Genomic DNA, 25,975 nt, shown 5'->3' on the forward strand with positions numbered 1-25,975 from the left:
TGGTACCTTGATAAATACTATAATACTGAATGATTACCATATTACAATATCATGGTATTTACAAGGTACTTCAAAGAATTATATGGGACAATCACATCATAGGTAGAAAAAAACATTGTATTACCATGGTGATATGTCCAAAACAGGGTGGTAGTATAATGCTACTTTTTAGTACTTTTTTGTCAGTGTGGCATATACTGTAGCCATGCAGTATACAAAACGTAAACAAATTCCAAGATGCTTTTGATGTTTACATTTTGATGTCTATGCATTAACTCTATTATTTTATCCTTTGTTCTCTTTCCATTACAGGACCATAGAGTCCAGCTTTGAGATGAAAGACTTTGACAGAGTTTGCGTCTATGTAGACAGTCATTTCAAGGCTGTTGACAGTTTCACAGTGAGTTATATGACTGTTGCAATATTGTTATCTGACAGGATGACTTCACTTTGTTGCTTAGTGACCTTGTTTAAGTGAAACGCATCTAACTGCTGTGCAATCACTAGCTGTGTCACCTTGGCACTCTCTGTGCTGTGGTGTCTTTGTATATCCACTAGGTGGAGCTCTGCAACTATCTTGAGATTGCTCTACCCAGACTGACCTTCTTGTTAGATATAGCCTGTTAATGCTAATTTTAGCTATGTTTACAACAGTGCTTCAAAGTTAACATTATACAATTGCGTAATTAGTTAAAAAGACTCTCTATGCATACCTGTTATAATTATTACACATGTTACATCCCTACTGAAATGGTAAAACATTTCAATCTCAGAATACATATTATTCTAGTACTATACTAGTATACTAGAGCTAGTATTTAGTAGACACTTTTATTCAGATCAATTTATTATACACTTTTAACCAGGACAGTCCTAAAAATTGTATCCAGTGTGAAAAAAATCCTCTTTGGTGGCTAAATTAGTATTTAATCAATAATTAACTATTACAAATCAATTTGCAATATTTCTTTATGTAAGATACATTAATTATTATTATAATGGAACACAGTAGATTTAGGAGATTAGCCCCTGGACGTCAATGAGCTATGGACCAACCTATCCGTATTCTACTAGTATCTGTTAAGATACATATGATACAGTACCGGTATCTTATGTACATACGTGTTGTTGCATTGTACTTACATTTAAAGTACCTGCATTTAATTACATCTGTAGTTACACTGTTAACCTTACCCCTAATCTTGAATCTAACACTACCCCAACCTTTTCCCTAAACCCTAACCCATAACCCTAACCCTCCCCCTAAACCTACTCGCACCTCAACCTAAGTACAGTAGCAGCAAGTGTGAATCTTGTGAAGATTGTTGTGCAGAGCAACATGTAGCTACACAATAAATACATTGTATTGTATGTATTTTAATATTAGTACATAGTAGTTAAAGACACCTAATATAAAGTGGGACCAACTATTTTGGGCAGGAACTACAGTGTAGCGTAAGTATTACGATTATTTCATGCACACATTTTGCTTTAAGAGTATTTTCTGGATTTAAATATGTGCTTCTGAATGTTTTAAGCAACTACCCTTTGCTTTGAGTTTTAAAAGAACACAGTTTCATATTTAAAGCACTTTTAAAGTGCTTGTCCATTTGAGATGTTTGACTTCCCAGATTATAAGTAAGAGGTTGCTGTTACACAGGCTGTCCTGAAGGACAAAGCCAAGCTTAAATTTGATGTGGGCAGCTAGCTAACCAGTGGAGTGAAATCAAGAGTGGGGTGACGTGAGCCCTCTTGGCTGATTGAAGACTAGAAGCGCTGCTGCGTTCTGGATCATCTGCAGTGGCTTAATAGTGCTAACCTGGAGGCCGGCCAACAGAGCATTACAGTAGTCCAGTCTGGAGATGACCAGAGCTTGGATTAGGAGCTGTGCAGCATATTCATACAGGAAAGGTCTGATTTTCCTGATGTTGTAAAGTGTGAACCTGCAAGGTGGTTGATGAGATGTGGGCAGTGAAGTTAAGCTGGTCATCTACCACCACTCACAGGTTCCAGGTTCAATGCAGAAAGTGCCTTGCTTAAGAAGGCACAGTGTAGAATACCTACAACCTCAACTTTCAATTTCTAGCCCACTATGCCACACCAATTCACAGTAAACTTGTCATTTCACACCTGCTGAATTGATTTATGCTTGTCAAGAGCTACAATAGAACAATTAAATATGACTTACTGCAAAACTGAATATTTAAGGGAGAATCAACAGCTCTGCGTAAGGGTCCAGATCACCCTGTTAGGGTTTATTTTGCGAAAAAGACCAACTGACTGTAGATTATCCAGCTTATTACACAGCTACATACCAAAAAAATAAATAAAAATGGACATGAAATATTGTTTTGAGTTGAAATTATGTTATCATGTGAGAAGAAAGAGACCGTGTAGTCTCCTGAAATAGCAGAATTCCATCTCCGGTTTGCCCAGGGGTATCCCTCTCATTACTCAAAGTAACATAGTAAAATACATGAACATTTTCACCAGCAAAGAGAGAAGTTGCTATTATGTGAGAGAGTGGCAGGGTACTAACCCTCAGCCCATCCAGGTTAGGGGTGGTTTGTGTGTGTGTAGACGGTGTGTGTGGACGGTACGTGTTTGTTCTGTACCTTGATGGACTGGGTTAATGTGCGGGAGTGGCCAGGCAGCGGACCGAGTCAATACATTTAACTCCAGATTAAAACTATTGATTAGGCCCCTCTCGTCTAACCATGATAAATAAACTGAAGGTTTTCATGTGTGCATGAGTTTTTCTGTTGAAGAATGGGGGCTTTGCCAGCCCTACAACAATTCCTGTTACCAAAAAATATAATAATTTGTACTTTCTATATGTACAAATCACATCATAAACAAATGCATTGCCAACTCGCGGTCCAGGTGATCATACATAGGTGCATTCTTGCATTACTGTGGCGGTAACAAACCTCAGTTCTCAAGGAGGCATTAGAATTTTGCTATTAAATTGGATTTGTTATTATTGAGTTAAATTGGTATAAATATATTGACTTTAACGTAGCTGCTCAACAATATTCTCTTCAAACTGTTGCTTTGCCATGACAGTTTACTCGAAAGAGAAAACTTACTCTAGAAGCGGACCCTAGCACCAAAGCGGCCCTTGTAGCAACGTTGAAATTGCAAGGCATACTTGCGTTTTCTTATAAAAATATTTCTTATGGAAATAAGAAGTGTCTGTGTTCACAAATTTGCTTAGAGTATGTTTCGGCCTTAATCCTACCCCTAAACCTAACCTTCTCAGAACCCTTTTAGCAATTTTTTATTTTAATTAAATCATTATTTATTAGGTTTTTTACGACATTTTAATTGTTGAGACAGTTTGAATGTCCTCAAAGTGTAGGTGAAACAGAAACACACTCACACATACACACTTAAACCGAGATCAGCACACTCTCAGCTTCACACCTATCTTCATCAATCAGGCCAGTGCAGCGTTTATTAAAAATGTATTGACTTGAAAGGGATTTTTTATCAAAACACCATTTGTTCGGTGAGTGTGCCAGACACTCTCTGCATTTACACACATACACACTCTTCCCAGCAAAGTGATGATTCACAACCATCTGAAAACTAATTGCAAATCAATACAGATGATGTGAGAGAAATGAGAATGAAGATGGATTTTAACACAGCCGATGTGTGTGTGTGTGTGTGAGAGAGAGAGAGAGAGAGAGAGAGAGAGAGGGAGGGTGAGAGAGAGAGATTGTGTGTATGTGCACACCAATGATGTCCTTCGTTATGAAAAGATGGAGAATTTGAGCAAGATTAGATTGTTTATGCCATCACACAGTTACTTTTTTTGTGAGCCTTATCAAAAAGACTAATTTGTCCCATGCCCAAATGGTCTTTCAAAAACAATAAATTCTTGTCAAAGGTATTTAACATTATGGCGATCATGAGGAGGTTACCCCATGTGACTCTACCCTCCCTAGCAACCGGGCCAATTTGGTTGCTTAGGAGACCTGGCTGGAGTCACTCAGCACGCCCTGGTATTTGAACTAGTGAGCTAGCGAACTCCAGGGGTGGTAGCCTGCGTCTTTACCACTGAGCTACCCATGTGGTATTCTTAAACTTTCTGTAGCCCCCATAAAGTGCTTTTCTTTTTCCTGTGTTAATGCATTTCCTATTAAAACAGAAAGTTTTTTTTTAAATAGAGTGACATTCTCAATTTAGAGAGCATTTCATTGGAAAATTTTGAATATACGTGTGCAAACAACACAAAATGTTTTTGTTTTAAAGGAATATTCTGGATTCAGTATGTTCTAATAGTTAAGTTAAGAAATAAGTTAAGCTTAATCAACAGCATTTATGGCATAATATTCATTACCACAGAAATTTCAAGAGCTCAAAGCTAACACACATGGACCAAAAGCCACAAAACTCCAGATTTGATTTCATTAGGTCTTTAAAACAAGTCTTGGATGTGAAGAACTGAAGATGAAATAGCTGTCTTTTTGGCGGAGCTGTGGCCTAGTAGTAAGCCCATGTGTTCCAGTTCCAGATATGCTGAGCTGTGGTGTTCATGCAGGAGATGCATGTTCAAATTCAGTCTGCATCATGTACTTTTGTCCTAGAGCCATGGCACAGTTGATGCATGTGCTTGCGACACAAAAAGCTGTTGTGCGTATGGGAACACAGGTTCCTGCGCTAATGTCCTCTGTCAGGATTGGACATCTTGAATACAATGTCATTTTAAACAGTCATAATTTCGCTCACAAGATTTGTATCTTTCTCTTGGGGTGGATTTTTCAAAATCCAAGAAAGCATGTATGTGTATGGGGCTGGTATCTTCTTTGCTCCACGTCCAAATATCCCAAAACGGCAGGTGATTTTTTTCTCTGGACCTCTGTGTTTAACCCCTGTGTGATTGTTTTAATTTTCTGTCTGTATTGATCTCTGTGGGGCTGGATTGATGTGCGCTCACTGGAGCAGGAACATAGTACATTAAAACCATTTACAGTCCTGTCAGAAAAGATGCGGACACACCACGTGTGTGAGGATTGGGTGTGACACCAAAGAGATTGTATGGTCATTTAGAGAAATGATCCATTTGCCAAAGCTTTGCTTGTATTTATCCTGCAAAGTATCATTTTCATATTCAGTCTTTTTATCTTGTTTTCCAGTAAAAATATCTAAACATCCTTAAAAAAAATAAAAATAATAAAAAATCATTTAGAAGCAACATTTCAAGATGGTTTATTTTGTTGTTTTCAGCTAATATATCTGTTTATTTTTCTTATCCAATGGCAAATAGTTTTTTCTTGTTTTAAGCATAAATATAACAAAAAGTAGTGTGTTTTTAATTATGCTTAAAGGGATAGTTCACTCAAAATTGAAAATTCTGTCATCATTTACTTTCCTCTAATTTGTCCCAAACCCCTATGACTTCTTTCTTCTGTGAACACAAAGTCACCACAAAGGAACCTCAGTCACCATTCACTTTCACTGTATGGAAAAAAGAAGGAAAGTGAATGGTGACTGAGGCTAACATTGTGCCTAACATCTCCCTTTGTGTTCCATGAAAGAACCCTATCTCTAACAAACCTGAACAATCCCTTTAAAACAAGAAAAAACTATTTGCCAATTGGGTAAGATAAACTCAATTAAAAAAGTTATGTTTAGAAAAAACCTAAAATTAAAAAAAAAAATTTAAATAAAAAAGTCTTTTTAACTTTTTCTTAAGGATGTTTAGATATTTTTCTGGAAAACAAGACAAAAATACTTGATTAAGAAAAGGATTTTTGTCTGAGAGTTGTCTTTTTGTTTGGGTTCTAAAACAATGGACTAGTCTGTGATCAGCTGGTTTTGTCTCAGAGACAGAAGAATATCGACTGTAGCAGAGTGTTGAAAGTCTAGGTTTAATGATTGTGATGTGAGTACATCATTATTATCTAAAATCAAAGCAGCTCTTTAGACAGTAGAGATCTCCATGAGCATGACTTTTAAACAGGCAGGTCACAAGGCCGGTATCAACTCGGCACATGAGTAGGGCTTCCATCAAATGTTTATGTCAAATGTTTGTGTATTTGACTGCCTGACTGATTTATTTATTTGATTTTAGGCTCTGGGAAGCATGTATTTCATCCACAAGTCACTGAAAAATATCCAACAATATGACTTCAATGGTAAGAAATGAATTATACATATTTTCAAAGTATATAAAGATATATCAGTCATTTGAGAAATTTACATTTAGACAATTGCTCTGTAAAACGGCAGATAAACACATGATTACAGTGGATATTATTGTGTTTAATATCCATGGGTTTGTTCACTCTGACCTCCAACATGCTCAGAGGTTGCTCTTTCATAGTTCAGGAGAATTAATTCTCAGAGTTCTCAGTGATGTTTTGTTTAAATGTTAACTTAATTGTTTTACCTGAAATTAAAAAAAAAAAAAAAAATAGACACAAATTACAAAATTGTTGACACTGTGTATAGAGCTATAAAATGAATGTGCATGGAATAGCTCAAATTATTAGGTTTTGTATGAAAGTTGTAGGATATTTTAATGTTCAGAGTTTGAGACATTGTTGAGACCTCTTCTGAAACTCTATAGAAGATTACTAGCATCTTCGTTTTTTAAAGTAAGCATGAAATGGAATTCGCAACCCATTTTACTCACATAATATGATGTATTTTCAATTGTAAGAGGATATTCAACAAGAATTCATCAACAGGAAAGGAAAGAAAGGTAATTTCAGAGGTGAAGCACGTAAAAAGATGAAATGATGAAAGATAACAAAAGATGCTTTTCCACCATCGGGCCGAACAGTTCTGAGCACTGTGAGGAATGGTTCCAGTAGTATTTCCACTTGAGCACGGTCTATGTTTGGTGTGTCTTCATGAACTAGTATAGTACATTATTTTTCTACATGCCTTTTTCATCAGGGAGTTAGATTATGCTAGCTAGCTCATTAAAACTTTATTAGGAACAATATGGCCATGTGGTATTCTTTTTTTTTTTTTTTTTTTTTTTTTGGGGGGGGGGGGGAATTTTTCCCCTTTTTCTCCCAATTTGGAATGGCCAATTCCCAATGTGCTTTTAAGTCCTCGTGGTCACGTAGTGATTCGCCTCAGTCCGGGTGGCGGAGGACGAATCCCAGCTGCCTCCACGTCTGAGATCGTCAACAAGCTCATCTTATAACGTGGCTTGTTGAGCGCGTTGCCACAGAGACATAGCACGTGTGGAGGCTTCACGCCATCCACTGCGGCATCCACGCTCAACTCGCCACGCGGCCCACCGAGAACGAACCACATGGCGATCACGAGGAGGTTACCCCATGTGACTCTACCCTCCCTAGCAACCAAGCCAATTTGGTTGCTTAGGAGACCTGGCTGGAGTCACTCAGCACACCCTGGTATTCGAACTAGCGAGCTAGCGAACTCCAGGAGTGGTAGCCTGCGTCTTTACTACTGAGCTACCCATGTGGTATTCTTAAACTTTTTGTAGCCCATCCGCCTCAAGGTTCTACATGTTGTGCATTCTGAGATGCTATTCTGCTCACTACAATTGTAAATCCCCATTTTGAGTAAACTCTAGAGACTGTTGTGCGTGAAAATCCCAGGAGATCAGCAGTTACAGAAATACTCAAACCAGCCCATCTGGCACCAACAATCATGCCACGGTTGAAATCACTGAGATAAATCACTGAGATTTTTCCCCATTCTGATGGTTGATGTGAACATTAACTGAAGCTACTGACCCGTATCTGCATTATTTTATGCTTTGCACTGCTGCCACATGATTGGCTGATTAGATAATCACATGAATAAGTAGGTGTACAGGTAAAAGCAGGTGTACAATAAAGTGCTCAGTGAGTGTATATAAGGGCAAATTCACTAAACAAAATTTTATAGATTGCGCTTAATTTAGAAAAATTGCCCGGCTCAATTTACATCACGCTATTACCACTATTTTAATTTTATTTAAAAGAGATGTTTGTGTACATTTTCTATTGATCATATCAGCAGTAATTCATAAAAAAATTATGATGCAGCGTGGCCACGTGCGTCTCTCTCTCCCGAACTGGTGTCTCCATCTCCCCTTTATCTCGCTCTCCCACTGATTCAGCGCCGGCCATGCACCCTCACGGCCCGGCCACGCCCTCCTCCTCGTCACAAGGATTTAACCAGATAAGCTTTTCTCACTAGCGTACATCCATTCTAGTAACAGCAGGTCATAAATAAGCTCTCTAGAAGATGACTAATAGAAGAGCCATTAAGATCAGTGGACCAATGATTATGGTGCACCACCAAACCAATGTTGCATAGATCCTCCTCTCAGAGCCTACAGCAACAGGACAAGTCCAACATTAATGTATTGATTTTGCATTTGCATGTTTTCCTTTCAATATATCTTGTTTGTTTATTCCACCTCTTTTGCGTGATTTCTTCCTGTAGCGAAGGAGTTTAAAGTCGTATCAGGCCACAACTTGTACGTGGGCTCCCTGGAGGGAGTGACTACGGTGGAAAAAGAGAAATTCCCGAAGAGTTTCTGGCCTGATGTGAGTGTTTGTAGTGTATTTGGACAGATTTTTCAGTAGTGTTGAATGTTCACATACATGCTCTGACACAATGAGCTGTGGTGCTCTTGCAACATTTCCAGATCCCATTCTCCCCTCTCTTTATTTATAAAAAAAAAAAAAAAAAAAAAGAAAAATTCTCCCCTTTTCTCCCCAATTTGGCATGCCCAATTCCCAATGCACACTAGGTCCTCATGGTGGCATACTGACTTGACTCAATCTGGGTGGCGGAGGACAAATCTCAGTTGCCTCCGTGTCTGAGACCGTCAATCCGCACATCTTATCACGTGGCTTGTTGAGCACATTACCACGGAGATATAGCGTGTGTGAAGGCTTCACGCTCTTCTCCTTGGCATCCACACACATCTCACCACACGCCCCACCGAGAGCGAACCACATTATAGCGACCATGAGGAGGTTACCCCATGTGACTCTACCCTCCCTAGCAACCGGGCCAGTTGGTTGCTTAGGAGACCTGGCTGGAGTCACTCAGCACGCCCTGGATTCGAACTTGCGACTCCAGGTGTGGTAGTCAGCGTCTTTACTCGCTGAGCTACCCAGGCCCACCTCCCGTCTCTTTCTTCATCATTTCCTGTCTCTACTCTCTAAATAAAAGTTTAAATGTCACAGGGGTGATTCTCATGAAACCTGTCAAGAAAATGTCCTGATCCTGACAGTTACACACATTTTACTGCATAATTATTATTACCGCAATGCAAAAAATATTGTGATATTATGATATTGTCATTACCGCAATGTGAAAAAAAATTATATATATAAATCTTTGTACTATACTTTGTACTATAATACAGTAAAAAAAAAATTATAAAAATAATATAAAATTATTAATGTGTAACAGTAATACAAATTTATAATTGAAAACAATGTGAATAGTAAAAGTGAAATGTCTAGATGCGTTATGGTAATGAGACACTTAATTGTCCTGAAACTAATGTCACAATCACTGAGATATATATATATATATTTATTAATGGTCCCAAAATGTAGGCCTCATTTTCTTTATGCAAAATATAATTTAATTTTCTTTTTTGTATTGATTTGCATTTAAATATGACAAGGACATTTTTTTGATGGGTTTCATAAGAATCACCCACTAGAGTAGGCTCTATTTTGCCTTTGTTTTTATATACATGTGTTTTTTTTTTTATTTCAGTTCAAGTGGTCCAGAAAAGGCTATATGATGACACGATGGATCATTCACAACCAGTATGTTCATACACATGCATGCACTTATGCACACACACACACAAACATTTGGTCCCCTCAATGTAAGCAAAATCTGACCTTCTTTGTCAGGTGACCTAAAAAATGCACTTCATGCGCTAATAAATAACTGTATTTAAACTAGAAAATATTATCTAATTTTACTGCATAAACACACTGCATGTTCAGTGTCTGTATCAGTAACTGTCAGATCAGGTAGCAATAAAATAAAAATTAAAGCCTAAGTGACATTATTTTAACATCAGAATACTTGTATTCCAGCTGAATATACAGAGACAGTTAAAAGAGAGCCATCTGTCAAAAACATGAATAACCAATACTCCTGGAAACATAATAAACAATTTGATAAAAAAAAAATCTGACTCTATATAGCTTGGTATTATCTAAAATTTTACAATTTAGTCCCGCTGTCCACATATGTGGACATCAATTTTTAGGAAAACGATTTGGTCTAAAAAAAAGTTTTTTGTTTTTTGCATGTTTCTTAGGAGCTACTAGTTAAAAATCAAAAAGGGGAATAGAAAAAGCACACAGCAGTCATGCAGGGGTCTCAGGAGGTTAAGGCAACAACTAGATAATTCCACTTTAAACACTGTAGCAAGCTCAGACCTTTTTAAGATGTCCCTCATCATTTTATTTACAGTCTGGCCTGTGCATGTTAGTGTTTGTTTTTGGCCTCAACTCAAATAAAAAATTATGTGTTAGCCGTGTTTTAGTTGAGTCGTGTGTGGCCATCACAAGTGCATTAATAGCTGGTGTGTGGCAGCAGTAGAAAAGAAGAGAACATGAAACTGTACGCAGAGTGATAAATGATTGGAACCTGTGAAATAGATGAGATTTAGCAGAGCAGCACTCCCTCCTATCAGGGATGTCCCACATCATTCATACACTGACAGTACTAAGAGAACCACACACAGTATATAAATAAATATATACAGTACACTCTTACACAAATGTACATTGATGTTGCGCAAAGTGCAGATATACAGATATAGCATGTCTCTGCCTCACAATTATTTAGACACTGTAAGGCTTTGTTCACACTGTACATTAAATGATTTTTAGGATGGACTGTATGCACTGTCATTCTGCAAGTTAGGAAATAATATAAGTTTGCTCAGACAGTGTAGTCAGTATTCAGCATATCTACAAAGGTTTCCATATTAATGTCTCAGGTGTAAGTGTGATGTCAAAAAAATAAAAAATCAAGAGTCACTGTAGAAAGAAAGGATGAAAAACTGAAAATTTTGCCTTGGCCTTCATGACATCTGACCATGGTGCTTACCTCACGAGGTGCATCAGACAACATAAATGTCATATGCATTACTGTATTTACACATTCATATGCTGCTGTGTCCAAAACCACTCACTCGTTCAATCATTCACCATTCATTACATAGTGAAATTCAGAAATCACATCTGTAGACACTACTGTGCTTTGTGTATGTTGTTACAGTCATGTCACTTCCCGAATGACAAAATAAAACCTACCTGAAATCTGACGGTTCAGACTGAAAGCATTAACAAAAATTAAAATATAAAAATTTAGTTTCATATGGATGTGCTTTGGATCGGGTTTGGATCTCATGTGATTTTTATGCTGTTCAGATTACAAACAACTAAACAGATTTAAGTTGGATATACACAAAAATGTAGATTTTTGTTGCTTGAACTATGCTTTATTATATACCCTAAGGGGCCATTCAGACAAAAGCTAAATGCAGTGCAATGACTGGAACAGAATGCAGATGTTTCGAGAAACATTTTTATGTTGGCTCAATTACCCATGCCCTCTCTTTCCAAAACCCCACTCATCAAAGGTACCATTGGCCGACACCGAGCAGAAGAGCAGAATTAGTGGATGTTCCCATGGTTGTTAAACACAACAGTAGCAAAATAGCACCCTCAACTTAAAATTATTCTGAATCTGAATATGGCATTAGGCCTCACGACACTATGAGAATGCACAAAATGATTGACAGGCAGAAAGTTTTGAATACCATTCCATAAAAAAATCGCTTACAACACCTTTAATTTCCAGACATGGTTTAGGGATTTTCCAAAATCCATCAATCAAAACCAAAATTATCAATTGTAACTCCTCCTAGAGCTTTTAAACTACATCCAGCAAGCTTGGTACAGACCTTCAAACTGTTCTGACTAGCATTGCTTTGACTTTTCTTACTGATCGGACTCATAGTTTTTAAACACCGGACAATCAAAACTCCCATAGACGTACATTGACGCAATATTCAAATGGGCCAAGACTATTTAAACTCCAACTGTCAAAAAATTCAAATGTAAACAAACACGCAGCAGGGCGTTTAATCTGCTTTAAGTTGCTGTTTGTTGTAAGGGGTCCGTCTCAAACTGCACACTTCTGCACTATTCTATTTTGATATGTATGTAGTGTGAGTAGTATGTTAACACTAAAAATGCAACAACAAAAAAAGTGTACTCCGAGTATCCGGATGATGCACTTCTTCAACCATCAAAACAGAGTGTGAAATGCTGGACACTTCAATCACTCAGTGCTCGCGGCTTTCCGTACGTAGCGGATGAGTTGCTGGTCTGACAAAACAATTGTAAATAATGGAGAATGTAGCAACTAGAGAAACTTCAGTGAAGACAGCACCTTACGAATGTGAGTTGAATGCTTTAGCATCACCCCACACTGTGTCAGTATGTACGTTGTTTGAGATACAAGTGTTGAACTGAGGTCGGCTAACGCACTAAAGTTAGTGGCAACACATCGCATGCATTTGAAACGTCACTTCCGTCAGCTGTTAAACAGCGAATGCTTTTGTGTAGTAAAAAAAACCGTTAAGTGTTCCATTTGGGGCGATACTATATTTTAGAAATTCAAACACTACACGGCTGAGTGCATAGTGAATATTGTAATTGCATAGTGGATAGTGTGTCATTTGGGACACAGCTCTAATGTCTGTAAAACTTTTTAAACTTTTTTAAACTTTCAGGGCAGGCTTTGTCAAGCCAACATCAACATTTGTTTTGACTACTTTACTTATTTAGTTAAAAGTGACAGTTCTTTTTAACCATTGTGTCTTAAAAACGTGGCATTCCTGCATGAGATGCTGAAAAAAGCAAGATGCGATGTAACAGCTAAAGATGTCCGTCTAGCGCATGTTTACATTGAAACAATTTAAAAACAGTGCAGACACACGCATGGTTCTGTGTGAACAGCTCCTAATATGTATTTTTTGTTCTCTGTGTGTGCAGGGGTTTAGACCTGGTGAATGTTCACCTGTTTCACGATGCCTCCAACCTCATAGCCTGCAACTCTAGTCCGTCAGTGTATTCTGCAAACCGCGAGAAAGCTTTCAGATACATCATCAACAGGTTTGTCTTTGTCTTTCTCATTCACTTCAGATGGTCTTTGTGCTTCATTTTTTAAGTTGTGGGAGTAAATTAAAATCATTAACATTCACCATTTTTTAAAGACAATATGAACTTGTCAGAGATGTTTCCCTGGACGGTTGTGCGGGCGGCCCAAGTTCAAATCTGTTTTGAGTCATTTCTGATTCTTCTAAACTGTCCTATTAAAAACTACTGTGCTTGTCTTCCAGACTATCAGAGAGCAGCTACTGTCCTCTCCCCTTCTTCCTGTTTGGAGATTTTAATTTCCGGCTTGACACACTCAGTCTAGTACAGGTAAACCTGACTGACTTATTCCACACAGAACAGTGTCTTACTTGTAGTAAAATCTAAATGAACTGGTTTCAAAAATATTATTTAATCAACCTGACTACATTAGGTTACTCCAATTAAAGTCATTTTTAAGGGTTAGACCAAGTAGAAATACATCCTTAAAGGAATATTCCGGGTTCAATACAAGTTAATCTCAATCGACAGCATTTGTGGCATGATGTTGATTATCACAAAAAAAATGTTTGACTCGTCCCTCCTTTTCTTTAAAAAAAACAAAAATTGAAGTTACAGGGAGGCACTTTCAATGGAAGTGAATGGGGCCAATTTTTGGAGGGTTTAAAGGCAGAAATGTGAAGCTTATAATTCTATAAAAGCACTTACATTAATTCTTCTGTTAAAATTCATGTATTATTTGAGCAGTAAAGTTAAATTGTTGTTTTTACAGTCATTTTAGTGTTTTAGGGTTTGTTGACATTACATCGTCATGGAAACGAAGTTGTAAAATTGGCTATAACTTTACACAGAAAAGGTTAGAAACGATTTGATCGCACTAAAATCATGTTTACACTCATATTGTTTATGTCTTGTGGCTATACATTTGAAACAGTGAGTATTTTAACGTTTATGGATTGGCCCCTTTCATTGTAAGTGTCTCACTGTAACCCAGATTTTAGCTTTTTTTTAAAGAAAAGGAGGGGCAAGTCAGAATGAATTTGTGTGATAATCAGCATTATGCCACAAATGCTGTCGATTGAGATTAACTTGTATTGAACCCGGAATATTCCTTTAAAAATGGCATATTACCACTGTTACAGTGTACATGTGATTCATTCAACATTAATGTCTGTTTTCATTTGTGCACAGAACCTCTCCATGTCTGCTGATATCCAGACAGTAAAAAAAGACAGTACCAATGAGGTGGAAAAGATCATTTGTGAAGAGAAAGACAATGACCACAAGGTGATGCTCAACCAATGAAATGTGTTCTCTTTAATTACACGTGTGTTTAAGTTATTTACTTATATTTTATTAGTGTTTATTACCATAGAGACTTTGGGGGTGGGATCTTTTGACAACCACCTGTAGCAACCCCCCCAGAACGCCTTAGCAACCGAACTTACTTCTTTAAATATCTACAATCCCAACACACAAAAACCATTCATGGAGAAAGTGGCCAAATTACAGGGCAAATGTACCATGACACGGACATTATGGAGATTTGTTTAGGTGTTTAGATGACTGACTCTGTGTAGCTCCAGGTGATGATGATTTTTTTTTCTCTTTGTGTGCACTCAGACATATCCAGTACAGTGTCTTGCCAGATTAATGCTTCTTGGAGGGTTGATATTGACTTTTTGCCAGCCCAGAAAATACGTGCTTGCATTTATATTGTTCCTGCTGACATGTGATTCATTTTTTTGTGCCAGCAAAGTTGGAGTTGCTCTCCGTTCTTTGCCAGTTTTTATCTGCCCTGCATTAACCTCTTGTCTCTTTTGTCTTTTCTTTTCCTTATTTTTCTTTTTATTCATCTTTTGTTCCATTTCTTTCTCTATCTGCTTTTTCTTTCATACTTCTTTCTTTCTGTCTTCCTGGGAATCACTCTATCAATAGGTCCTCCTTCAGATAGAGACAAAGTTATTTGCTTACTTGCACGAGGCCGTGTTCAGAGAAAATGACGGAAAAGAGGTCTGAACTTTGTTTAATGACATGCAGTTTTTATTCAAATTGACAGGTTTTGATCAGTATGTTTTAGGAGAATTACAACAGATCCTGGTGATATTGAAGAGTTTGTGTTTATGTCTCTTTCTGTCTTTAAGCTTCTGAAGTATGATAAGGAAATCTCTGCATTCCACGATGTCATCGCAGAGGAGGATATTCAGTTTCCTCCTAGGTGAGCAGCTTTAAAAATCTTGATGTTGTAACGGGGATGTTAATGGGCACATTACAGAACTTAAATGTATTGTGATGTTGTTTTTAAATATTGATATTCTAAATCAACTGATATTCTATATTTTGTATGTTTTAATGTTGTGATTTAGTTACCCATACAGTGAAGACTACACTAAACCTACACAATACATGAACACACGATGCCCAGCATGGTGTGATCGCATCCTTATGTCCCACAGCGCGAGAGACATCATCCATCGGGTTGGTTTATCTTTATAACACTATTGTAAGCTTAATAATGTCTTAATATAATGCCATAACTGTATATTTTCTTATGTAATAGACATTGCATCCTTGTGAATAATTGATTTCAGAAGGCTATATTTTTTCAAGAGTATGCAGTATGTATATTTTTGCGATATGGATGTTTGAGTTGAATAGACAGAAACTTGTTTGGTTATGGATTTATCGTTTATTTGTTTGTTTATTGATTGTTGTCTGCAGAGAGAGGAAGGCGAGAGTGTTGTGTATAACACACTGGGCTCCAATGTCTGCATGGGGGACCACAAGGTGATCAGATTTCTCAAATATCCCACATATCTCCTCCTTAATAAAACAGATTTAATGCAATATTCCTCAATAAGTGATGATACCTGTTTGCCATGTTATTTATTATCTTTTTATATATTTATTTCCAGCCTGTTTTTCTGTTTTTTACACTGAAGACAATTGTAAATTGACACAATTGGGTGAATCAAAGGGTGAGACTTTCATTTATTCATAAATGTTTATTTTTTTCAAAGAAGTCAAATGTGGAAATTGTGACTGCATTAATCATGAACTGTGATATACAGAAATAAAAAAGAAACGATATGGATAGAATAACAATTAAAAGAATTTACATGAAATTACATTATGTATTTTATACAATATTATATATTAACTTTAACATTTTTTGTCACCAGTTATTGAGATGTCTTTAGTGATTCACATAGTATATTTTTAAACTGCCATTGTCTTTGTCTTTGGACCCTAACAGAGAGTGAAGAAGACATTTGTGAAGTTCATGTGAAACTGCTTCCATGTTATAATTGCATGCAGTCTTTTTTATTATTCACATTAGTTGAGAAACTATATACTATAGGTCTATGCATACACACACACACACACACACACACGCACACACACGCACACACACACACACATAATATTTGTACTTTTACAATGAACTCTGAAGGATAATATAAAGAAATATATCAGGTTCAATACAAGTTAAGATCAATTGACAGCATTTGTGGCATAATGTTGATTACCACATACATTTATTTTGACTCTTCTTTAAAAAAGCAAACATTGAGGTTACAGTGAGACATTTACAATGGAAGTGAATGAGGCCAATTTTTTAAAGGCAGAAATGTGAAACTTATAATTTTATAAATCACTTACATTTATTCTTCTGTTAAAACTCATGCATTATTTGAGCTGTAAAAGTCATTTTTACGGATGTTTTAGGGTTTACAGCAGTACGCTGTCATGGCAACAAAGTTGTAAAACTGGATAGAACTTTACACAGAAAAGGTTGGTTAGCGATTTTATCACACTAAAATCATGTTAACAGGCATATTGTTTACATCGTGCAGTTATAATTTTGGCCCCATTTAATTCTATTGTCAGTGTGTCACTGTAACCCGTTTGAGCTTAACTTGGATTGAACATGGAATATTCCTTTAAGTGAACTAGTGAAGACATAAAGTTCGAATAAAAAATGGTGGGAGAAAAAATATGTAAAATGGTGAAACACTTTTTTGTTTTGTTTTTGTTACACATATTTTACTTTAAAATCTTACCCTCAATCATAAAGTTCATGTCCCTGTTATTTGTCAACTACCCAAGTACAGAACTCCTACTCCTGTATGGATTAAGTTGGTCTCAGAATAAGACAGTTGAACACTCTTCTCACGGGTTTTGTTCCACCATCCCCAAGATGAGTCAAGATGAAGCACCACAGTAATACGTGATATAAGATTACTCCGCTCATCCCCTGATCTATGTCTGTTGGAGTCTCCTTAGCTGATGCAAGCAATTCTTAGCACTGCACCATAAATACACCAGTGTTCATTAATTACAGATACACTAAACACAGATCTGTCCTGCATTGTTGTCCCATATTGGCATTTTTAGGGCTGTTATGTTGTTTTGCTGCCAGTTTTATATGTGTTCTATACAGGTTACGCTTGTCAAGGGTTAAGATAAGTGTTTACTTCTGCCACTGGTTTGTCATTTAGTCAGCAGGCGTTGGTGTGTTCATATAGGACATTTTTTATTCCAAAGTATTCCATAGAAATTCTCCTCTTAATAGTTTAGTTATGAAATGGTAACCTTTTAAGGAGTTAATTTGACCTGATCTGACCTTTAAAATTAGTTTTATTGGTGTAACCTAATATATTCAGGTTGATTCAGTATTCAGAGATGTTAAATAATATTTTTGACTTTTAGATGTTACCAAATAAAGCACATTTTTAGGTTAACATTTGTTTGTTTTTTCAGTAGAGTCAGGATTTGCCATTTAGGTGGGTCTTCCCAAATTGATGGTCCTATAGGCAAATAAAAAATAGTTTTCTCAGTTATACTTAATAAAAAAGTAGTTTCAATTCTAATACAATCATAAAACCATGACTTTCCCCTCCATTTATTATGCTATTTTATTAAGATATTAAGTTTACAGTGATCTAACAAAAATGTAATTTTGACACATAAATTTACTGAAACATATTTTAGCTGAAATGTGCAGTAAATGTAAGTGCATGAAAATATGCGGTAAATTAACGGTTGCCCCATAGATTTCCATTGTAGGTACATTTGTCAAAAAGTTTTTGACAGCAGGCCACAGATGCTGTTTATAGAGGTCCTTATGTTCAGGTCATTTTTGACCTGTTTCAGTGTTATAAAATAGTAGAAAAACTCATCTTAATCTTGTATTTGTACAAAATGCCTTTGGATTCTCCACGACAATTAATAAATTAATATGTGAAAAATCTAAATAAAGGGTTTACTTTATATGTACTGTAAAATAATAGTGCCACCATTGATATAAAGATTGCACTCTTTTCAGATAAAATGCTATTTTAAAAAGCTTGTGTTTAGTGTGAAAAACAAGCCTATGGCAATGTTCATATTTATGCTCTTGAGACTCGAGAGTGACCGCTGTGTGAATTTTCAATTTCCCTTTTTGATTTGTAACTTGTAGTACCTAACAAACAGCAAACAGAGCAAATATTTTTCCTAAAATTTGATGGCAACATATGTGGACAGCGGGACTAAGTTGTGAAATTTTTAATAATTCCAAGTCATTTTTTTTTTTTTTTTTATCAAATTGTTTATTATGTTTCCAGGAGTGTTGGTTATTCATGTTTTTGAGAGATTACAGACATTATATCAGACATTAACATAATTAATTCTGATTCAAAGTAATGGCCAGCACCGTCCAATCACTGCCAACCATGTTCAAAAATGTTTATACATCATATATTCTGAATCTATATACTGATGACCATTGTCTCATGTCTACCAAACAGGTTAAGTGGTTCAAACATCATCTGCAGCCTGTAACTGAACATTTGGCTATATTTTAGGAGTGAATGCACTTATAGGAGAAGTTATAGGATGCTCCCTATTTAGGAATGACTCAACCTCCAGTGTACTGTCTGTTGGCACTGGTCTCAGAACAGTTCAGAATGCACCTTATTTTCATCCTAACTCCATATAAAGTCTATTAAAGCAACATTTTTCAGGATTTCTAAGGAAAAATGTCAGTGTGACATATCAGTGTACTTTGTGTTTAGCAGCTTGGCGTTTCACGATAAATTGCTCATATTTTAAAAATGGTATATCGGATGAAACTAGAGACTCTAATCTTATAACTCAATCAGGTTTCAATGTAAATACTTAATTAGGTTTCTTACCAGATGTAGTTTTGTTGACCTTATTCCCAAAGACAAACTCTGCTGTGATAGGCACCATGTTGTTTTGTCACATGACACATGATTCATCAAAAGTTTAACCATTTACTGACAGCCCAGAGTCTTCTGAACCGAGATCAGTCGATTTAAATGAATTTAAATTATGCAATGCATATAGCGAAGCCAAAATACAATGTCCACAGATGTGGACGCGGGATCGCATACCAGGTCTTTTTTGACCCAAACAAAATGGTTATTTGAATTTTTTTCCAAAACAGAAAGGTTAAAACATAATAATATACTAAAATAATGAAACAAATAAGTCAAACAAAATTGTCCTCTAACAGTTGTCATGTGCATGTTTGATACTATAAATATACCATTATGTTAAATTGTTTTTTAAAAGATTTTAAATGCTCTTTTTCTCTTCATCAGGTTTCTGTGTTGTTGACATAAACCCAGAGTTTAATCCATGGACAGCTGTACCAGTCATGCCAGGGCTCTACAGAGGCACACACTCTTTGCCCATTCACACAGACCTCTGCACAACCCATTCAGGTGCAACACACCACAAAGTACCCTGAAATCTCCTGCCACACACCATAGAACCTGTTCATATTCCGACAGCTTTCCAGTACATATCCTCATGTTGTGGATTTCAAAACTTTCAAAACACAAATGCACAATGTGACATCAGGAATCTCTGAACAAGGATAAATACTCCTGCATGTAGAAAACAGTTCTCAAGTCACGTCTTGAAGCTCTTAACTTCTCACTTTTTACAAGCATCTAAGCTTTAGACTTTGCATATGTAACCTTGAGCAAATTACAGCTGCATGCTTTTTTTTTACAGCACAATTAGTTTTCTTTTATTCGTTGTTTTTGTAAGGATGTGAATACAAGTATGTTGAAAATACCTGTAGGACACCATATCCAAACGCAAGCTGCTGTGACGCACAAGCTTTGGCTTCTGTCTTATTCATCATCTTTTTCATTGACAGTCATATTCAGTTTCTTATGTGTGCTGAGTGTATGAGTGTGGGTTGACGCAGTAGTCTTTAATAGGGAACGTTCTGGTAAAACACTTTATACCCTAAATCTAAATTCTGTCATTAATTACTCACCCTCAAGTTGTTCCACACCTGTATGACTTGCTTACTTCCATGGAACACAAATGGAGATGTAATGGTGACACCATTCTGTCTGTCTAACATCTCCTCTTGTGTTCAACAAAAGAAAACAGGTCATACTGGTTTGGAGCAATATGTGGGTGAGTGAATGATGACAGAATTTTCATTTTTGGGTGAAATATTCCTTTAAGCGTGTATTTTTGCAATTACATTTGCCTCAGCAGTTGTAGCTGTCATCTTCTCTTAAAGTTCAGTCATTGTCTCTGTGGGGTTGTTAGTCAGACTCTCGGATCAATAGAATATGTACAGGACAGCAAGGGATAAGTTAAAAAGCCATTAGCACTTGTGAATTATGGAAATCCCCCCCAGAGTGCCCTGGCCTGGAAGCGCAGCTGACTTTTAATTAGAGCAGTAGTGCAATGTGAATGATAATGTGGAGTGTAACATTCTGAAATTGTTTTTTTACTATATCTAATACATGATGGGCGTGTTTTAGTTTAGGTTGAATTTCTATGTTGGGTATTTGGTAATACTAAAGAATTACAGAATAGAGTGCATCTTTAGTGCTTAAATAGTCAAAATGTTCCATTATTTCCTTTAACAAAGAGACATGAGGTCATATAGAGATGATTCAGTGCAGTCTGTTGAAGCAGTTGTCTTGGTGATATGCTGTCCATCACCTCTAAATTTCAGATTTTTTCCCAGGGCTAATAAGCTTCAAATAAGCTTGTTTGAATATCGATGCTGATGTCAATTAATGGCTTAGAAACCAAACCACTTAAAGGTGAAGTGTGTAATTTCTGCGCCACTAGGTGTCACCAAACGGAATCGCAAACAAATATTGTTTTCAAACATTTTCTCAAATAGTCCAACCATCTGCTATTGGTCGAACAAAAATTTGTCGCCTCTGGGGTTTGGGAACTGATAACCGGTTCTTATTTAGAATGGGATCCATTTAAAAAAAACAAAAAAAAAAACAACTGTATGATTTTCATAACTTTCATTTCCGTTAACGGTTCTTGTATGTGTATTTTTCTACCGATGTGAATGGAACACCATACGAACATACTCTGACACTGCTTCTTGTTGCCTTATTTAGGGCCCTATGAAATCCGTTTGTTTGTTTGTTTGTTTGTTTGTTTGTTTTCCAAATTCCGTTTAATTTATTCCCAAATTCCTGTTTTCTGTTTTATTTAGTTTAATTACATTTTATCATAAAAAAACTTAGCAAATTAATTTATAGCATTTTAATCAAATGAGAACAGAACAATTACTTTTCAACATACCATTGAATTATTTTTATCAAATGAAGAGCTTCTATACTGATCCTAACAGCACAATCAAAAAATTTGAGTTTTTAGGGTTTATTTTATTTTACTTTTCTTAATTTTTAATTTTTTGGTCAAATACAGTGCTGCTGTGCTTAAATATGATGGAATTATTTATATAAATAAATATATTATTGTTATCATTATGACTACTACTACAGAATATTACATTTTACTATACAGAAGTAATAGATTTCTGTCGCATTTTTTCAATTTCACGAATCTAGTTAAATGGAGCTTTTATTTTGGCACGTTAGCGGAAAACCAGATGTTATTGAAGACTCCACTTCTCACTTCTCACCTAGCAGTTCGCTAAATGGGCTAATGTGCTTACTAAACTGCAAAAGGCTATGATTTAATTATATAAATATATAGTCTGCATGTGCTGCACTTCACAGTGAATAAAGTGCTTTGCTCTTTGTCATTTATACACACACAGAACGCATTTGATGTTAATGATGCGGTTAGTGTATAAGCAGCGGCTTCTCACATTCACTTACTGTTGAAGCGCACAGTTCATACAGACCGTAAAGGCTATTTGTTTAATTAAACCTCAGCCTTTTGTGGTTTAGGCATCACACTAGGACATATCATGATTTTAATTGGATTAATTGTGCATTTATACATTCATTTTATCCTAAATATATCTGTGACATTACGCATTTTATAGGTAATTATTTTTTTAGGACTGGATTCCACGATTCCGTCTGTGTTTTCGGTATCGTAGAAATCGTAGTGCCTTACTTATTAACCCTATAATGGCGTATCAAATATGAAACACAGCGTTTGACGGCTCCTGTTTCACTCTCTGTTAAAGCTGACAAGCCAAACAACCTATGGTATGTAAGTTACAACATGTTTATGGCACCATCTAGTAGTTATTTGGGGGGGTGGGGGTTTCAGTGTTATAAAAAATGGTGGCGGACTTGCGCAATGTTGTGATAAATAACAGCTTATTTTTCAAGGTAACATTATAATTAAAGTTATTGACATTTTTTACAATAAATGTTTGCTTTATAAAGCTAGCCTATCGTTGTTTTAAAGCACTATATTTAAGTTAATAAATTACTATGTTGAAACTATTCACACTGCGATCAGTGTAATGCGCTTCTTGAATGAATGGCTCATGTGTTCCAGTTCTTTTTAGAGAACCAAAAACACTTTGAGATTAACGACTTCCATCATGTCCAACAACAAAAAATGTATGAAATATGTTTTTGTTTACAATCTTTATTTAATAAAGTAACAATAGGACAAATTATTGGATTTTATGGATGCTTCTAAAAATATTTGAAAAGTAATTAAAAGGTCTGTGTAAACATACCTTTTTCAATAATTTTATTAAATTAATCTCTGATTTGTTATGTCTGCACTGTTGAAATAAGAACAGACTGTTGAAGGCAGTAAATGCAATCAAAATGTATTGATTTTAATATTTCTTAGTCAAAAGTAAAAAAAACATCGTCCATGTAACCGTTAAGGAATCAGAATAGTTAAGAGGAATTGAACAGATTGATCTCACAGTGAAATCGGAAACAGTAGGTTGACTTTTCTTTAGTTAAAATCGGTCTGTGCTTACTCAAGTGCGAAACACTGCCCCCAGTGGCCAAAGCAGTAAGTGTTGTTGGCCGTATGGGGGTGCCAAAAGCGAGTTGTGAAGCGAGTTGTTTTCAGCTGTACAGGAGGAATACATATATTATAAACTGTACCCCCCAACCCAAACCCCAAACCTAAACCTAACCATCAGTGGATTAAAAATGTAAGGTTTCAACATGGTATTCGAACTCGGGTCTCCCATGCTGCTGACGCAACGCACTTCCGGTCGCACCATAGGAGAAGGTAAACACACTTGAGCCATTGCAAAAATGTCTGATGGGAGATGCCGCTTGTCAGTGAGTCTGCATAATGTGGCCGATCCTAGGGTACCGAAACTCTCTGAAAAAACATGCCGAATTCCCGGTGATCATTTTGGAATTGAAACTGTTAAATTCCTTATGATTTCCATTTTTAGTCACCCCTAACTCACTTCATTGGTTTAGTCAATCAACAGTAGCAACAGTGTGCTGGGCTGCTCAAACAGAGCAATATATTATTGATAGCGCCACAGAGATACATTGTTTACCGTTTTCAGGGAAATCAACCTGTAAATAGCTTACTTATAGTTGTCTCTATTAAGAAGGAATAAGAGAGTATTTTAACATAAAAAATTACACACTTGACCTTTAACTTGATATTGTTCTAACAAGAGGATTATGCAGTCTGAAATAATTTGGTCTTCACTGAAAACTGGTAGCTGGGTGTTTTAATATTGATGTAATTAAATATGTTTAGTTGGTTTTCATCGGTTTAGAAAAATCAGGCATACTCATTTCAAGCTTGTTGACCACGTTCATATTGTTGGATATTGTGTGCTAATATACTAGTGTGTACATTGTTTTAAATATATCTCATATGTTTGGTTTGGAATTTTAGTTTTGAACAACTTAAGGACAGTAAATACTTGATAGTGTGCATACTCTTAATGGTTGTTCAGTAAAATTGTAGGGGAGATGTTTGGAGTGTATCTTCAAGTCCTGTTTGTTTATATTCACAGATGCTCTGAAATGTCATGAATAATCAAACAGAGATATGTTCAGAATGTAGATGGACACAGTTTTGTGGTAAAATATCCCTTTAAATGACCCAAGAAACTCTATAGTTCCTTATTTCAAAACCAAATCAGGCTACTAGCTATCAACGTTCATTTACTACAAGCGATTGCCGTCATTTCTTAAAAATCAACAAGAATTTATTGATTAAGTCAAAATAATCTGAACATCTCCACAGGCCCTCCCCATGCATAATTTATGTGTGAGGGTTAAATTGTACGGCCCACCTGTCAATAATGGACTTGTTGTAGTTGATTCATGGTATGGGCGACACAATTTACTGTTCTCGAGGGCATCACTTCAGACTGTGCTTTAATAGGAAGCCATGGAGTCAGAATAAGAATGGCATTGATGTAATTTAGCATTTGCAATTATACAAAGAAACACTACAGTCTTCTGAAATGTAATATATATGTCTTTTAGTGCACTGTTATTAGCATGATAAGTACAATGTGTATGTAGCCATTCATGTTTGCACTTGTTTGGGGAATTAGTTTGTGATGTTTTCAAGATGTGAGCACATTTTCTTTAATAGCAGTTAACATCGCTGTCTTTTTGTCTTGTTTATATATATATTTAATTTATATATATATATAAATTAAACTTTTTGACAAAAATTAGGCATTGTCATGGGGTTGACCCAGAACCAATGAAAAAAATAATAATAATATATATTATATAATGTCTATCCATGCATTTGGAAAATGGCTTATGGTGTGGTGTAAAAGTTTAAAATAAATGCTAACTGCCGGACCAGGGTGTCTGTACAGGATCAGGACATTTGGCATTAGAAAATTCTGAAATTCCAGGAGAAGTCCTGTACACGCATGAAGACAATTTACATGGGCAGTCATAGTCATACCACAGCCTGCAAAATATAAAAATTGTTGATTTGCAAGCATCAGATTCTCCCAATTCTGATTTTATGATATAATGTACCAATGTTTTGTTACTCACATATATTTAATGCAAACATAAACCGTTTCTTAAATTAATGGTACACAATGTTTGATACGGTGCCAAATATGACCATCTCTTTCTTTTGTTCCATTTTTCCTCCTTGACATTTTGTTTGATCAGTTGTAATGCATAGCACATTGACATAAGATGCAGTAAGATTGTTGCAATGTGTTTTCTCTAGCTGTACCTCAGGTGCTGCTGAAAGTTGGAATAGCCTAAAACAGTCTTGTGACCCCCTTATTATTACTTTCTGCAGCACAAATTAATGTTTTTCTAAAAGATGTTATGTTAATGTTTTGTTTCCTAATAAAATGTATATATTACACAACTGAAGTGTGCACTGGCAAGTATTTCTGATTCAAAGTCATTTTGTCACACATGATGTAAGGCAGTTCATTGATTCAGATGGTTTTGTAATTTGATAAGTTAAAAATGCTGTCAACCTAATGGATACATCAGTAACTTAAATCATAAAATGTAACTATATAAAATAAAAAAGGAAACTTGAACCAAACGAATGCTGCTAACGAGGTGGTAATTAAAGGGATAGTTCACCCAAAAATGAAAATTCTCTCATCATTTACTCACCCTCATGCCATC

At 36.0% G+C, this 25,975-nt stretch overlaps 1 protein-coding gene across 2 annotated transcripts in view; it reads left to right on the forward strand.

Moving 5' to 3' along the window:
- The window catches only part of LOC127414692 (inositol polyphosphate-5-phosphatase A-like), a 47,472-nt gene extending 21,742 nt beyond the window's left edge, over positions 1 to 25,730 (forward strand). For both annotated transcript variants that reach the window (XM_051652877.1, XM_051652878.1), the window contains 13 exons: positions 313 to 400; positions 6,083 to 6,146; positions 8,425 to 8,528; positions 9,721 to 9,773; positions 13,032 to 13,151; positions 13,379 to 13,463; positions 14,325 to 14,420; positions 15,072 to 15,146; positions 15,278 to 15,351; positions 15,500 to 15,611; positions 15,855 to 15,920; positions 16,049 to 16,111; positions 19,745 to 25,730. In XM_051652877.1, the coding sequence (XP_051508837.1) occupies positions 313 to 400; positions 6,083 to 6,146; positions 8,425 to 8,528; positions 9,721 to 9,773; positions 13,032 to 13,151; positions 13,379 to 13,463; positions 14,325 to 14,420; positions 15,072 to 15,146; positions 15,278 to 15,351; positions 15,500 to 15,611; positions 15,855 to 15,920; positions 16,049 to 16,090 (979 nt within the window). In that variant the 3' untranslated portion in view covers positions 16,091 to 16,111; positions 19,745 to 25,730. The remainder of the gene's footprint in view (positions 1 to 312; positions 401 to 6,082; positions 6,147 to 8,424; positions 8,529 to 9,720; positions 9,774 to 13,031; positions 13,152 to 13,378; positions 13,464 to 14,324; positions 14,421 to 15,071; positions 15,147 to 15,277; positions 15,352 to 15,499; positions 15,612 to 15,854; positions 15,921 to 16,048; positions 16,112 to 19,744) is intronic.
- The last annotated feature ends 245 nt before the right edge of the window (positions 25,731 to 25,975 follow it).

This window comes from Myxocyprinus asiaticus, chromosome 24 (genome assembly GCF_019703515.2).
Source record: "Myxocyprinus asiaticus isolate MX2 ecotype Aquarium Trade chromosome 24, UBuf_Myxa_2, whole genome shotgun sequence".
In the NCBI taxonomy this organism is placed as follows: Eukaryota; Metazoa; Chordata; class Actinopteri; order Cypriniformes; family Catostomidae; genus Myxocyprinus; species Myxocyprinus asiaticus.